Below are 13,046 nucleotides of genomic sequence, written 5' to 3' on the forward strand. Positions count from 1 at the left end.
GGGCCCCCAGGGGGTGGAGCCAACCACCCCCCGTCCCTTTACCTCCGCCCCTCTTCTAGGCCCCGCCCCTTTCCCCGCCCGTCGCTCCCGTCCCATCCCGGCGGCGCGGTGGGGTCGCGGTGTTTGCGGCCATGGATGCGGCGGCCGGTGCTGAGGCGGAGCCGTTGTTGCCCCCGCGGAGCTGGCGAACGGGGCGGGGGCTCTGGCGGGCCGGTGGCGGCGTCCGCTCCGCCGCTGAGGACGGTGAGTGTCCGTGGGGCGGGCGGTGGCTACGCGCCCCGGGCCCGGCGGGCGGCGCTGGGGGAGTCGGTGGCTGGGGCGGGCGCTGGTGCTCCTGCTCCCGCTCTTCCTGGGGAGCGGGTCGGGCAGCGGAGGAGGAACCTGCTGGGGGCTGGGGCTCGGCGTGGTCCCCCCCCCGCCGGTGTCCGGCGGCGGCTGCGCCCGCCCGCGCTGGTTGAACACGCTGAGCCGCTATCCCCGACCTTTGCTGCAAACCTTCAGCCTCGGGTTTGGGTTATTTTCCTTTTTAATTTTTTCTTTTTTTTTTTAAGTTTCTGACTATTCTTTTTTCTAACTAGTTTAATATTAAACGTCTGACTTCTCAGTTCCCCCAGAAAAGGCTCCCTTGGAGACCTCAGGTTCTGTATTTTCAGGGTATCGCATCATTCAAACGAACCTTCTCCTTTTGTTGCCCGTTTGTTTGGTGTCAGGAGCACAGGGGGTCTGGGATGGACCCCGCACACCCCAGCGGAGCAGCGCTTTAATCATCGCTTGTGACTCAGGGTCACTTGCTGTGACTAAGAGTTGCAGAATAAATTGGGTATCCTTGGCAGTGTGCATGGAGAATGTGTTTCTTGAAAAAAAATGAAGTTGTTAAAGTAAACTGTTCTTGTTAATTTCCCTCTTGCAGTTATATTAAAAGGATTGCTTAGACTCTGCGCTTTCAGAATTGTTGGGGTTAACGCTGGGCTTGTGCTGCGTGCTCCGCGAGTCTAAAGCTTTTGTTGTCCTTGATACCCTTTTAACTAATACTGTTCCTTTAAACAACTTTATTTGTTTATTTGTATCTCGCTGGTGTGTCATGTCTTTGGAAGATAAAATCTTTATCGTGTATGAGCCTCGCTTGTCTCCTGTTTATGTTCGTTCCTGTACCGCGGATCATATCAGAATGAGTACAAAACTGTGTTATTGCTTATGCTCAGATAAACGCTGACATTTAAAAACTGTTTGCAGCCTTTGTTGAACGTTGATGCAGCTGAATCATGTGGAACATCAAGTCGTCTGGGGCTCAGATCAATGGTGCTTCTGGCGCTGGTTGGCATCTGGATGGGCTTATTCTAGTGCTGGGACTGATGTGATGGGTTTATCCTGTGCTGGGATTGTAATCTTGGGGAAGGAGATGGTGTGAAGGGCTTCTTGGGTCTCTTCCCCTTGTGGGGAGGTTACACTAGCACATATTGCTCTTATCTCTACGTATTATTCTTATCTCTAACCCTCTCCACTTTCTCTTTTATTTTTTTCCTTGTTTTCACCTCAACTACCTTTGACTCTCTTGTTGACTTAATCACCAGGTTCCTCACTCCAAGGTCTGAATTCAAGTGAACGCATGCAATTGCCTTTTGTTTTTACTTTATGTATATATCTTTGTATGGACTTTTTAGCAATGCATTTTGAAATCACACATAGTAGTTAATTTGGTGATATTTTACTTCACATTGCGTACTTTTACCTCTTTCTGTGTCTTGAACTCTGATCGGTTTGATATGGTAATAACAGATCTCAGGACAAATTAAGAAAGGACTTAATTTAGTTCTCATCTGACTGGAGGTTTCTGCTGGTGTTGGAGGGAACGAGATGGATCTAAGCCTCAGTACCTCTCTGAAACGAAAGCAAAAATTCCTAGAATGCTGGTGTCTGTTTTTTCCACCTTCGCTTGACTGTACACTTTGTCAAAGAATAATTTGATTGAAGCCTCTTTAAATAGAAATGGATTTTTGCCATCTAATTAGGGGTAATTTTCTTGAGATAAGACTGTTGAGGAGGTAGGGTCATAAAATAATACAGTATGTGTTACTTATGACTTGTCTCTGTGTAGAAATATTTCAGTCTTGTGGTAGCTGTTTAACTACTAGTGTAGTCTTGGTACTTAAGGCAAATGTAAGAGTGAATCTTTTCACAGCATACGGAAAGATGTATGATGTATTTGATATTATGATTCATTTAATTTAATGCACAGTGCTACTAACGGAGCAAACATGGCAGGAGCTGTGTCTTCACTTTGTGTGTGTACAGTGCCCTTTATCATGAGAACCATGGTTGTGGAGCTTCTGATAACTAAAATACAGTAAGTGGTTCTTACTTCTTTTTAACTTTGTAGGTACTGCAGCTGATAACGACCTTTATATAAACCAAGCCATAGTATTTATTGAAGATGCAATACAGGTAAATATAGCTCATTTGTTAGCTGTTTTGCTTCCCATGCTGGGTATTTGTCACACATTCTGCTGGCTTTTCCCATTGCACACATCTGGGCCGCAGCTGTGCTCATTGGTGACCAACACTTCAATTATTAATAATGTGTACCATAACTTCTTTATCTTATTGTGAAACTGGAATTGTCTGAAGACTTGGGCTTTGTTGATTAGAACTCGATTTATTTTGGTAACTTGATCTTTGAGACAGACTGAATATAATGTTTGGATCATCCTTTTTGCTTTCTTCAGTATCGATCTATAAATCACCGTATGGACTCCAGGTCCCTGTGGCTTTATCGATGGTACTACTCCAGAACTTGCCAGTGGTAAGAACTTGGTGTTCTTTTTGCTTTTTCTTTTGGGAGGAAGTCTTTATTAAAAAAAGAAAATCACTCTTTGTATTTCTTTTTTGTTAAGTAATTTGATAGTTGTGGCTTTATTTTTATAAGAACGTACTGCAGGAAGCAAGTGGATTGGCTACTTGTGAGTGTGACAGAAGTGGAAAGCAACAAGACAGATGAAAATATCATCGTGTAGATGGCTCTTTAAACAGCCATAGGCCTGTTGTGTGAATGAACTGTTGCCATAATTTACAGCCCTGTGTGTTAAGAGTTTCCCAAGTGTCTATTTCTAAACATGTTAAATAGTAGGGAGGTTGTTTGCTGGTGTTAGTTTCAAAAGAACACCACCCACGGTTGTTTGATGGTCAGCAGTTACATTATTCTAATGCAGGCAAGCCATGTGTGTTAAATATGATATTATAAAGCTTGGTTTAGTTATAAAAATTTGCTTTACTGTAAGTATTTTGTTGTTCTTTTGACTCATCTTGTGGGTTTTGGGGTTTGTGTTTTTTTTTCTCATTTCCCGTTTTGTTTTGTGTTTTTATAACTTTATCTCAATTCAAACAGGATTTTGAGTTTAACCATCACTGTAATCCTGGCTTTGGCTTTCATCGAGAAGCCTTCTTCACTGACCGTCACGTCAGACGTGCGATACCGCCCTCCCGCCTGGAATCCTCCCTGTGGCCTCACCGAAAGCATCGAGCTGCTTTGCTTCATCGTATTCATGGTTGACGTGTCGGTGAAGGTGAGCGTCACATTTCTCTGGTCCTCAATGAAATACAGGTGCGTCGGGCAGCTCAACAGGTGTAGTCAGTGTGGATTTCCTCCGTTATATTCTGAGAAACATTTTAGAACTGTTAATCAAATCTTGGGTTTGCATGGTGAGGTTGCTTTGCTATAGTGAGGTCTTTCAGGGGAAAACTGACTTTTCTTGCAATATTTACTTCGGGAAAAATCTCTCTTAACGGTTATTAAATGGACATTTTTCTTTCATCCAAAGGATTCCTTTCACATGGCCTGTGTGCACCTCTCACTTCTACCGGCTTTTATTCAGCTCTTGTAGAGAAATTGTCTGATTAGTGTATTTTTGTTTGGATTTCAGGGAGCTCTTTATGAGCACCGATGTAAAATTACAAACACAAAACAATTGGTGCTCGCTTGTTACGGTATTGGGATTTATTACTAAAATAAGCCGTTTGTTTTTCCTCCCTAGAGTTACTTAGTTGGATGGGAAGAATTTTGGAAAAACAAATGGCTGATGGCTTATATACTGACACTAATTGTTTCCCTTGCTGATTGGATCGTGTCGCTGAGTTTTTTCTGTGCAGAGGTAAGAACCGTGTCCTGCAGGAACAACCAGCAGCTCAGTTTGTTGCTATAGTCTGTCAACATCCAAAGAGTAGAAAGAAAACTTGGGTTGCACAGCACCAATTTTGTCTTATAGTTGGAGAATTATGTTCTTAACTTGTTTCAATGGCACAGTCCATGTAGTGATGTCTAAATAAGAGGAAATTGTATAGTTTAAAAATCAATTGTATAGTTTAACAGCTGCTTTCTAAGATGAAGCTGTGTTGTGTTCAAAACAATTGCATCCCAAGAGAAATGTAAGTTTTGTGAAATGGCTCTTAAAGTCTCGTCGTCTATGTAATAATGTGATCTCCCACTTGGTTTTCTCTGCCATGACATAAAACTGCATTAAATTGGTTGTTGTTTACTTACAATCATCATTAAGAAAACACTAATATGGTAAAAATGGTGGGAAGTGAATGAGGCAGAGATCTTGACTTCAGTTTCTTGTGTAAGTTCTCATGTTAAAGCCATTATTTGTTGCCTGCATGTGATTTTCAAACCTATTTCAAATTATTGTCTGGATTAGTCAGGATTATGTTGGATGCAGTTGCTGCTGTTAGTAACTCACTGTTTAGTTTTCCGTGCTTCAGTAGTTGTAGTTAATCAGTGGTCACTGTTGACCAGGATGTGATGTGGTATCAAAGAGATGATCTGAAAATGTCGAAAGAATATGTCAATTAAGCTTATAAGTGTCTGACTATTAAAAAAACATGCATATGCGCTTTTCATTTTCAAGCCAAATAAATGTAGTGCGCCTGAAATTAATTATCTAGGATGAAGATTTTGCTTGCAACGTATTGGAAATAAATGATTGTAAAATCTTTAGGTATCATAGTGGACAAGTAGTTAGAACAGGAGCCTCCCGTACAAAGCAGTGGCAGAAGGAGCAGTTTAACTCCTGGGATGTGTGAACAAGGGAATAATGAGGGAAAAAAAGTGATTAATTTGCTGTTATATGTGACCCTGAAAAGACTGATCCTAAAATGCAGGATGCTGAAATACTCGAAGTAGCTGATAATTCACAGAAATAACTTGAGGGCTGGCAAGTGTCTTGAATGCAAGAATCAAACAGCTGAATTGTTTTAGTGTATGTGAAGGAAAATAAAGGCAATCGCCTGTTTGAGTCTTGTCAGAGGCAGAAATCACTGAGTAATAAGCAGGCCCTTCAATTGTGAAAAGAAAAAAAGGTTGAAAATTGAAATCAAGCACTTACTTTCAAACTGTCAATCTGTTTTTATTTAAAGTAGCTTGCTATTAATTCCCATCCTGAAATGTACCTCAGCAGAACATATGAAAGTGCCGTCTCTTGACCCACTTGCTGTGTCTACCCAGCTGGCAGTGAAGTTAGATTGTTTATAATTAGTGGCCTGATGAGGCTGTTGAAATGTCAATGTGCTTTTTAAAAGCAATCTCTCATTCTTTTAATGGGGCACCCATATGTATAAAATAGGACCTCAGTGGGGCAGATTGAACTTCTGAGCACAGATTTTTTTTTATGCCAAACTGTTGGCTTTGTATGTGTATCAGTGTTTTTTGCCAAGCTTGTATTTAAAATATTTGGTGTGTTAGAGGAACTCAGTGTTTGATCCATATTTTTTTTTTTTCAGAATGTGAGAATAAGAAGAATTCTTCGTCCTTTCTTTCTCCTTCAGAATTCCTCTATGATGAAGAAAACATTAAAAAGCATCAACAGCACGTTGCCTGAAATGGCAAGGTAGTTAAGAGCACAGAAAAGAACTATCCTTTCATAGCAAGCTTGTGGTTACCCTTAATGTTCTGGCACGGGATGTAGAAACACATGTATTGTCTTCCAGTCATGGGTGCCACACAACAAGATACCTCTTTCTTTACATTTTCAGAGTGCTTTACTTCAGCTTTTTTATTTCTAAATGGTTTTAGCAATACATATATTAAATATTACTGTTACTAGAAATGTTGAACTGGAAACCCCTCTGGTGAAACCATAACCAGGCAGCATCCTGCTTTTTGAAGATTTCTTCATGTGACATGGGTTCTGTGTATATTTACAGCTTATAGAACTTGCTGTCCTTACCTATTACTTTTTAACTAACAAATCCCAAGAGAATCAAAGGTGTGTGTAAGCCAAGATGTTGTATTTTGATCGAAGGGTATCAATATTGTTCGAACTGTAGAAAAACAAGTGTTGGGATCTCATTGACCTCACAACTGCCAAAGCTCAAGCTGAGGAGTCCTGAACAAATGTGATTCTTATTAATCAAAGCTTAGATAATCTTCAGTAGACTCCATATAGCTTCTTAAAAATACCCCTGGTTATCTTTATATGGCATCTCTTTGTATTTTTAGTAAAGGATATTAAGATAAAGTTGGCATTGATGCACATGACCTGTTTTCTTTCCAACAGTGTTGTTCTACTACTCGCCGTTCATCTGTCTCTCTTTACCATGTTTGCCATGCTGCTGTTTGCTCGAACAAAGGTAACCTGGTGTATTTATGCTTTGGTAGATATCACTTGCATAGCTGCTGCATGTCTAGTTTTATAGTCAAACTGGTGAAACTTGTTTCTCCCAAATAAGTCATATTCTCAGACTTAGTGGGGTGAGTTTAAAGTCTGTTTAGAGAGATTTAACGTGTGCGTAGCATTTATGTATAGTGCTGTTTTTTGAAGAGGGCATTAGAAGGCTCCTTAGAATAATGTTAGAAATCTCTTCATCCTTTAATGAAGAGCTTTTCCCAGACTGCACTTTGTTTCTTAAGTAATAACATTCCTGCCTAGTCCGCAACTCAAACCTTTCACTCTTGCTGTAAACTCTGGCATATTAATTTAATTTAGATGGTTCCGTACTTTATTTGCTTATTGTGCATGTTACTGATATTGATGCCATTATCACAGGGGAGAAATCTGAAGCCTATTCATACAAGAGGCTTCTATATACAGCTCTCCAATTTGATCCTTTGAGTTACTTTCTGTTGAAACCTTCTATGCTGTTCTGTGTTCAGAGCTCTTAATCTTGTCACTTTTTTGTTTCTATTATGACTCATTTATTTTCTCTTTTCCTTATCTAGCTTTGCTAAATTTAGTTTCTTCTGTGTTTTCTTATCTTCCAATACTGGTATTCCTGGCCATGCCTTGGTAGGTTTTTGCCTATTTTTGCCTGCATTACTCCAATGTTTTAATTTCTGATCTCTTTGGTTTTTGCCTCTGTGTTTTTTGTTCTCATTTTTTTTTTTTACTTTTCGTGCTTCCAAAAAACACATTTGAAAAATAGTAGTTAAAACTTTTCTGTTCCGGTGCTCTTGGTATGTTCCCTCTCCCCCTAAACTTCCTGTATCTTAACATATCATACTCAGATTTTTATTGATTTTTGTCCATACTTTTTAAGGCCTTCCATAAATGTGTTACTGTGAGCACGAAGATTTGTTGATTATCTCCCAGTAATTTTAGTCCTCTCCTTAATGGCAGCTTTACACCTTCATTCCTGCTCCGTTTTACACTCAAACCTGCTTCAGCAAATTCCTTCCATTCTCGTGTTATAGATTTTTCTGGAATTAGAAGCAGAGCTCTATTTTTCCCCCCTTTTCTTTAGTTACATGCTGTGTCTTTGTATTATCTCTGTATGTCAGATCTAATTTCATTTATGATCTTTTCCAGAAGATGGGAGTATAACTTTTATACCTGAACCAGGCAATTTTGTATATGTTTAGGTGAAAAATAACAAATCAGAGAGCAGTCTTAATCTATTTCCTTTTTTTCTTTTGCTGGTTTAATACCCCTACAAACTAATTTTATCCAGCAAAGCAAAATACTAAAAGCAAGTTCTAAAAATACATTTAATAATGAAATAAATGCCTCTAGATTTTTGTGCTGTCTTGTGTATGTCCTCTAAGGTACATTTTTCCAGTCTTTGCAGCAGCTTCAAGGGCTGTTTGTTCTGATCTACGTGATCGATGTTTGTGTTGTTTTCACTCTGTATCTTTTTTAGCCATCTCTACTTGACCTCGGGGAAGAAATAAATATGTGGCTGGTCCAAGATCAGCCTCCCAGGGTGTTTTTGCTGAACATTCTGATACCATCAAGAGCTTCAGCAGATCAGCTGATGTTTCTGCTGAGTCACAAAACAATTTGCTGACTTTAGTTGCCAAATATTTGCAAGTATTTTTGGGTGCTCTAGCACATTTTTATTTAATTTCTTTTCCCTCAAGGTGTTTAAGCTCTTTGTGATGTTTTCATTGATACTGTACATAGAATTTTAAATATTCTTTTCAAAATGACAGTTGTGTGTTTTCTGCCTGCCCACCAACTGTAATGTGCACTAATGCTGGTTATAGCAAACTGCTATAATTGTGTCCTCTTACTTGTGTAAATATATTTTCTCTAAAATGAGGATTGTATCCTTGTAGTAATACTTTAAGTACATCTTGATGTACGTTGAAGAGAGACCTAAAACTTGTCTGGCTGTGTTCTGTGTTGATCTTACAAACTCAGGGCTTTCTGTTTAATTACAATAATGCCTGGAGAAGGGGAAAAACTTCTGTTCCAAGTAGTGGAAGTAATTTTGTGCAAACAATCCTTATCTTGTGTAACACAGTAGTTATTGAGGCAGCTCCTCATTACTGAGGAGTTTATGGGGTCACCCAGGTGTTGCCATCCTTGTTGTGTTTCTGTTCTTCAGCATAAACCCAATCTATTTTACTATTTTCCTCAAATCGTATTATACTTCTGGGCAAATGCAATGCTAGAGGACACAATTCAGTGTGATGAGGTTTCCATCTATGCTGAGGTGCAGCGTTCTGTCGCTGGACCGACAAAGAAAACAGCTTCTGCTCTACTCTGATTTTTATAATACAGTTTGAGACTCAAGATGGCATTTTATTATTGTGATTTTATGTGTGTATTTTAAAATCATGTTTAGGATTAGCTCCAATACACTAATACCACTTGCAGGCTAAGAGGTAATGTTTTTTATATCAAGCAAAGGTGGCTTCAGATTCCTTTATTGTCTGTTAGTGACATTATTGTTCTATCTGTGTCTGAGGCGTTAAATAGACATGACTTCTGTGTTGAGCCTCCTGTGTCTGTCTTAGCTTGCTGTTCTTCCTTCTGTTCTTTTAACAGCTGTTAATGAGTGATTGCACTGTATTACTACACGTTGTCCTAATTTTTATGCCTGTTTCATGTTTTTTCCACTGAGTAGATTTGATTGTGTGTGTGAGAAATTGATTGTTAACTGATCTATTTTTTATTATTGTTATAATAATATTATTATTGTCGTAGTAATTCTCCAGTGTTTGTCTAACAAGAAATGTCTCTCTGTGTAGGATGGCCAGCAGGATAAGGAGTGGGTGGTGTATTTCAGGAATTTGCCGGATTCACTGACATCGCTGCTGGTCCTGCTGACTACTGCAAATAATCCTGATGGTGAGCAGTCTGTCAGGTGTAACCTCTCTCTTTTTACAACATTATAGAGTAAGATTTGCCTCAGACTACTATAACCACTCTTCCAGCTGATAACCTCCCTCCAGCTGTAGTAAGGGCTGTATAAAGATTCTTGCCTTTCCTTTAGTGTAGTTATATGTGCAACCCAAAAGTGGAGCAATATAAGAGCTTTCACTGATTGCCAGAAATCGGTGGAGGTCTCCAGTTTTCATCTTAAGCATTAAATTCTTACATCCTTTTTTTTTAAATGTGATACAGTGATGATTCCTGCGTATTCTAAGAATCGAGCGTATTCCATCTTCTTCATACTTTTCACTGTGTTAGGTAAGTGACCTCTTGTCCTCAGTAATTTAAATGCACTTAAACTTATACAGTTGTACATACCAGCTAAATGTTTTATATTTCTAGGAAAGTTTAACAAATTGCTCATTTTTTTTTGTGTTTCTTCCAATTTCTGTGTAGTGTCTTGTAAGATAATTTTAATGGAAAGTACTTACAGTTTGGTGTGTTTTTTTCAGTAAAATATCATAGGGGAATGGATACGTTACAGTATATTCAAACAGTAAAAACATTTTGGAAAACAAGCGCAAGAAAATGAATCCTTTTAAAATTTTACACCTGGCTACATTGAAACAGAAATGTATTTCAATAATACTATATACATTGAAACAGAAATGTATTTCAATAATTCTTACTGCTTCTTTTCCTCCAATAGGCAACTTGTTTCTGATGAACTTGCTTACAGCAATAATATACAACCAGTTTCGAGGATACCTTCTGGTGAGTAACGCATTCCTAATTTCTGTGTTCTACCATAAGCTTAAAACTGCAAAGCCTGAAGTATTAGAAGCTTCAACTGCGTATTAAAGCATTGTTCCCATCCTGGTTATAGGTACCATTTTAAGATACTAAAAGTTCTTTGATGTAGATACATATGCTGTTGTAGCTTCATCCCCTTCTGTGACAACGTTACCTGTTTGTATATATCTGTGGATCTGCAACTTTGACTATTATAGGGGGGAAAAAACCCAAACTATTGTAAAACTGGACAAGTGAACCAGTAACTTAAGCTTGGTCTCTGAAGAAAACCTGCGGTACTATTTAGATAGCTATTGACGCAAATCCTAGCAATTAATTTATCTGACTAGCACAGCATTAGAAGCCTTCAATAAAAAAAGAGTTGCTGACTAAAACATCTTCACGTCTGGTATTTTTTTACTCCATCCTTGCTGTGGTGGGTGTGATGGTAGAATGAGTAGGGCAGCAGACTGCCCTAACGGTTCAACAGTTTCACTTCCACATGTGTTTTTTTACTGTCTTTGTGCATATTTTCTAAACTTGGCAGCTCAACGGTGATATATTTGGTAAAGCTGGGTCAGCGCAGCGCAAAAGCTCTGTATGCAAAAGCGCTGGAGTCTGGCAGCTAAACCTCTTTCGTGAAATTTAAGTTTTCTCCTTCTGTGCAAGTACAGTCTCTTTGGCCTCTGTAGCTTGGAATAAACAGTAATTCCTGGTTATGTAGGTTCCGACTCGTCTTTTCTCATGCCCGTGGTTTCCTTTGGGTTCGGTGGCAGGGGAAACTCGGTGACCTTGACCTCAAGTGTCATTTTCCCCTTACACACAGTCTTATCATTCCTCCATTACTTCCCCCTTAACTTAGATACAGTTTAATAGCTCCGTCCCCTTACTTACGTAGTCTTGTGGTTCCTTCAGCCTTTCAGAGGAGTGGAGTTGAGGGCTTGGCAGAGAAAGTGAAATAATAGCTGCTCTGGTAATGCTCAGAGACAAGGTAAAGTTGGTTGGATAATAAGTCTTAGGCAATATTACCCAAAGGAATGGCCTCCACCCTCCTGTGGGCAAGTGCTGTTTAGATAAAATATGTGCAAAGAATAATTTTTGTAATCCTTTCATCCTTCCCTGTTTCTTCCCTTCTTTCTCCGTTTTCCTGTTTCCCATGGCGTAATCTGACTCCTGATCAAGTAGCTGAGTTTGAAGGTGATTACTAAGAGAAAAATGAAGCGTAAAAACCTATGGCTCTGGCTTGCTTCTCTTTGGCAAGAAGCTGGACAAACTGTCTAACTTTCCTCATTGCACAACAGTATGAATTCCAGTGAATACTCAAGCTTTGCTGTTGCTGTGGTCTCCAGAACTGGCATGTGCCTATGCAATCCAGGATTAAGAATAAACTGTGACCTGGATGTTTACTTGAACTCCAGAGCCTTGTTTGCTTCCTTCCTTCCTTCTTGGACACCGAGTTCTCCAGGGGAATGAGGCCTGGAGAAGTCTTATTTTCTGATCTTTAATCACAAGTCTGGGGGTTGTGCCAGGAGATCAGGACGTTTTGTGACCACAGGTCATAGTGCTGCGTGGGGAACTGGGTAACTCTGATTTTTCTCCAAGTCCTTCTGCTAGGAGTGAGCTTCACTGAATCCAGCCCATGACTCTTCACGGTGTTGCTTTTAAACCGTGGAGTGTCTGTGGTTGGAACCAGTATCTAGACCAGACCCAGTGGCTCACGATGGGGACTTTGGCGGTGGGAGAAAGAAAACAGTATCTTGCTTTCCTGAAAAAATATTTTAGTTGAACAGATGAGCCTTTTCTGAGGCTGCGGGCTGGACGAATAATTACAGGTTTTAGTAGTATCATCTAGTAGGATTTCCTTTAAAGAAGTGTGATTAAATTGTCTCCTTTGGTGTTTTTACTGTCCAGAAATCGGTTCAATCCTCCCTCTTCAGGAGGCGACTGGGAATCCGGGCTGCGTTTGAAGTGCTTTCCTCCCTGAAAGACACTCCTGCTAATGCACAACAGTAAGTGAATAGTGTTGAAATGGTAAATTATCTAGGAGAAAAGAGAAGATTTTGGTAGTTTTGTTTATTATGTTTACTGAGGATCCCTTATTGAAAAACATTTGTTCATCTCTTTTGTTTTGTTCTCTAACTAGATGTTTATAATGCGCTTTTATGGGGTCTGTTTCTTCTTGATTTCTACTTCTAATTTTATCTGCTCTTAAAAAAAAAAAAATACCAGAATGAATTTGGAACACCCATTCTCGCCATCAAGACTGTTATTTGTTTCAGGACTAATCCTATTTTCTTTTAAATAGGTCTTACGTCAGTGTTGGGGCCTTACTACGGGTGCTGCAGAAGGTTGAAATGGAATCTCGCTGCAAGCAAGCCATCATGAGAGTAAGAACTGCGTTTTCTTTGTGTTGGTGGCTATGAAACCATCTGATGGCACAGCTGTGGAAGCTGAAATTTCCTTCATCACACCACTGGTCCAGGAGTAGCAGCTTTCAGCTCAGCTTTCTTCATGCTGCTTGCTTTAAGAATGTGAAGGGAGGCCCAGCTCAATAATGGCAATATTAGATGAGGCTGAAAATTCAGGTATATCAAAAGAACATGCTCCTTTTTAAGCAGCATGTGATCCCAGAGTGGGAAGAATGGAAAAGGCAAGAGAAATCCCAGT

The 13,046-nt window shown here is 39.7% G+C and overlaps 1 protein-coding gene across 8 annotated transcripts in view; it reads left to right on the plus strand.

Annotated features, from left to right (window-relative positions):
• The first annotated feature begins 14 nt into the window (after positions 1-14).
• Positions 15-13,046, plus strand: part of TPCN2 (two pore segment channel 2) — a 61,689-nt gene continuing 48,657 nt past the window's right edge. For 4 of the 8 annotated variants that reach the window (XR_010473151.1, XR_010473150.1, XR_010473153.1 and 1 more), the window contains exons 1-12: positions 15-243; positions 2,378-2,442; positions 2,724-2,800; positions 3,383-3,560; positions 4,029-4,145; positions 5,773-5,879; positions 6,549-6,621; positions 9,464-9,563; positions 9,840-9,905; positions 10,297-10,361; positions 12,291-12,388; positions 12,685-12,766. Coding sequence is in view for 3 of the 8 variants with exons in the window: in XM_065065527.1 (XP_064921599.1) it covers positions 132-243; positions 2,378-2,442; positions 2,724-2,800; positions 3,383-3,560; positions 4,029-4,145; positions 5,773-5,879; positions 6,549-6,621; positions 9,464-9,563; positions 9,840-9,905; positions 10,297-10,361; positions 12,291-12,388; positions 12,685-12,766 (1,140 nt within the window). In the remaining 5 variants the exon portion in view is untranslated. Of the gene's footprint in view, positions 244-278; positions 508-2,262; positions 2,345-2,377; positions 2,443-2,723; positions 2,801-3,382; positions 3,561-4,028; positions 4,146-5,772; positions 5,880-6,548; positions 6,622-9,463; positions 9,564-9,839; positions 9,906-10,296; positions 10,362-12,290; positions 12,389-12,684; positions 12,767-13,046 lie in introns of those variants that run through there. The other 4 variants (XR_010473152.1, XM_065065527.1, XM_065065528.1 and 1 more) reach the window with 3 other exon arrangements.

Source organism: Columba livia, chromosome 5 (genome assembly GCF_036013475.1).
Source record: "Columba livia isolate bColLiv1 breed racing homer chromosome 5, bColLiv1.pat.W.v2, whole genome shotgun sequence".
NCBI classification, from domain to species: Eukaryota; Metazoa; Chordata; class Aves; order Columbiformes; family Columbidae; genus Columba; species Columba livia.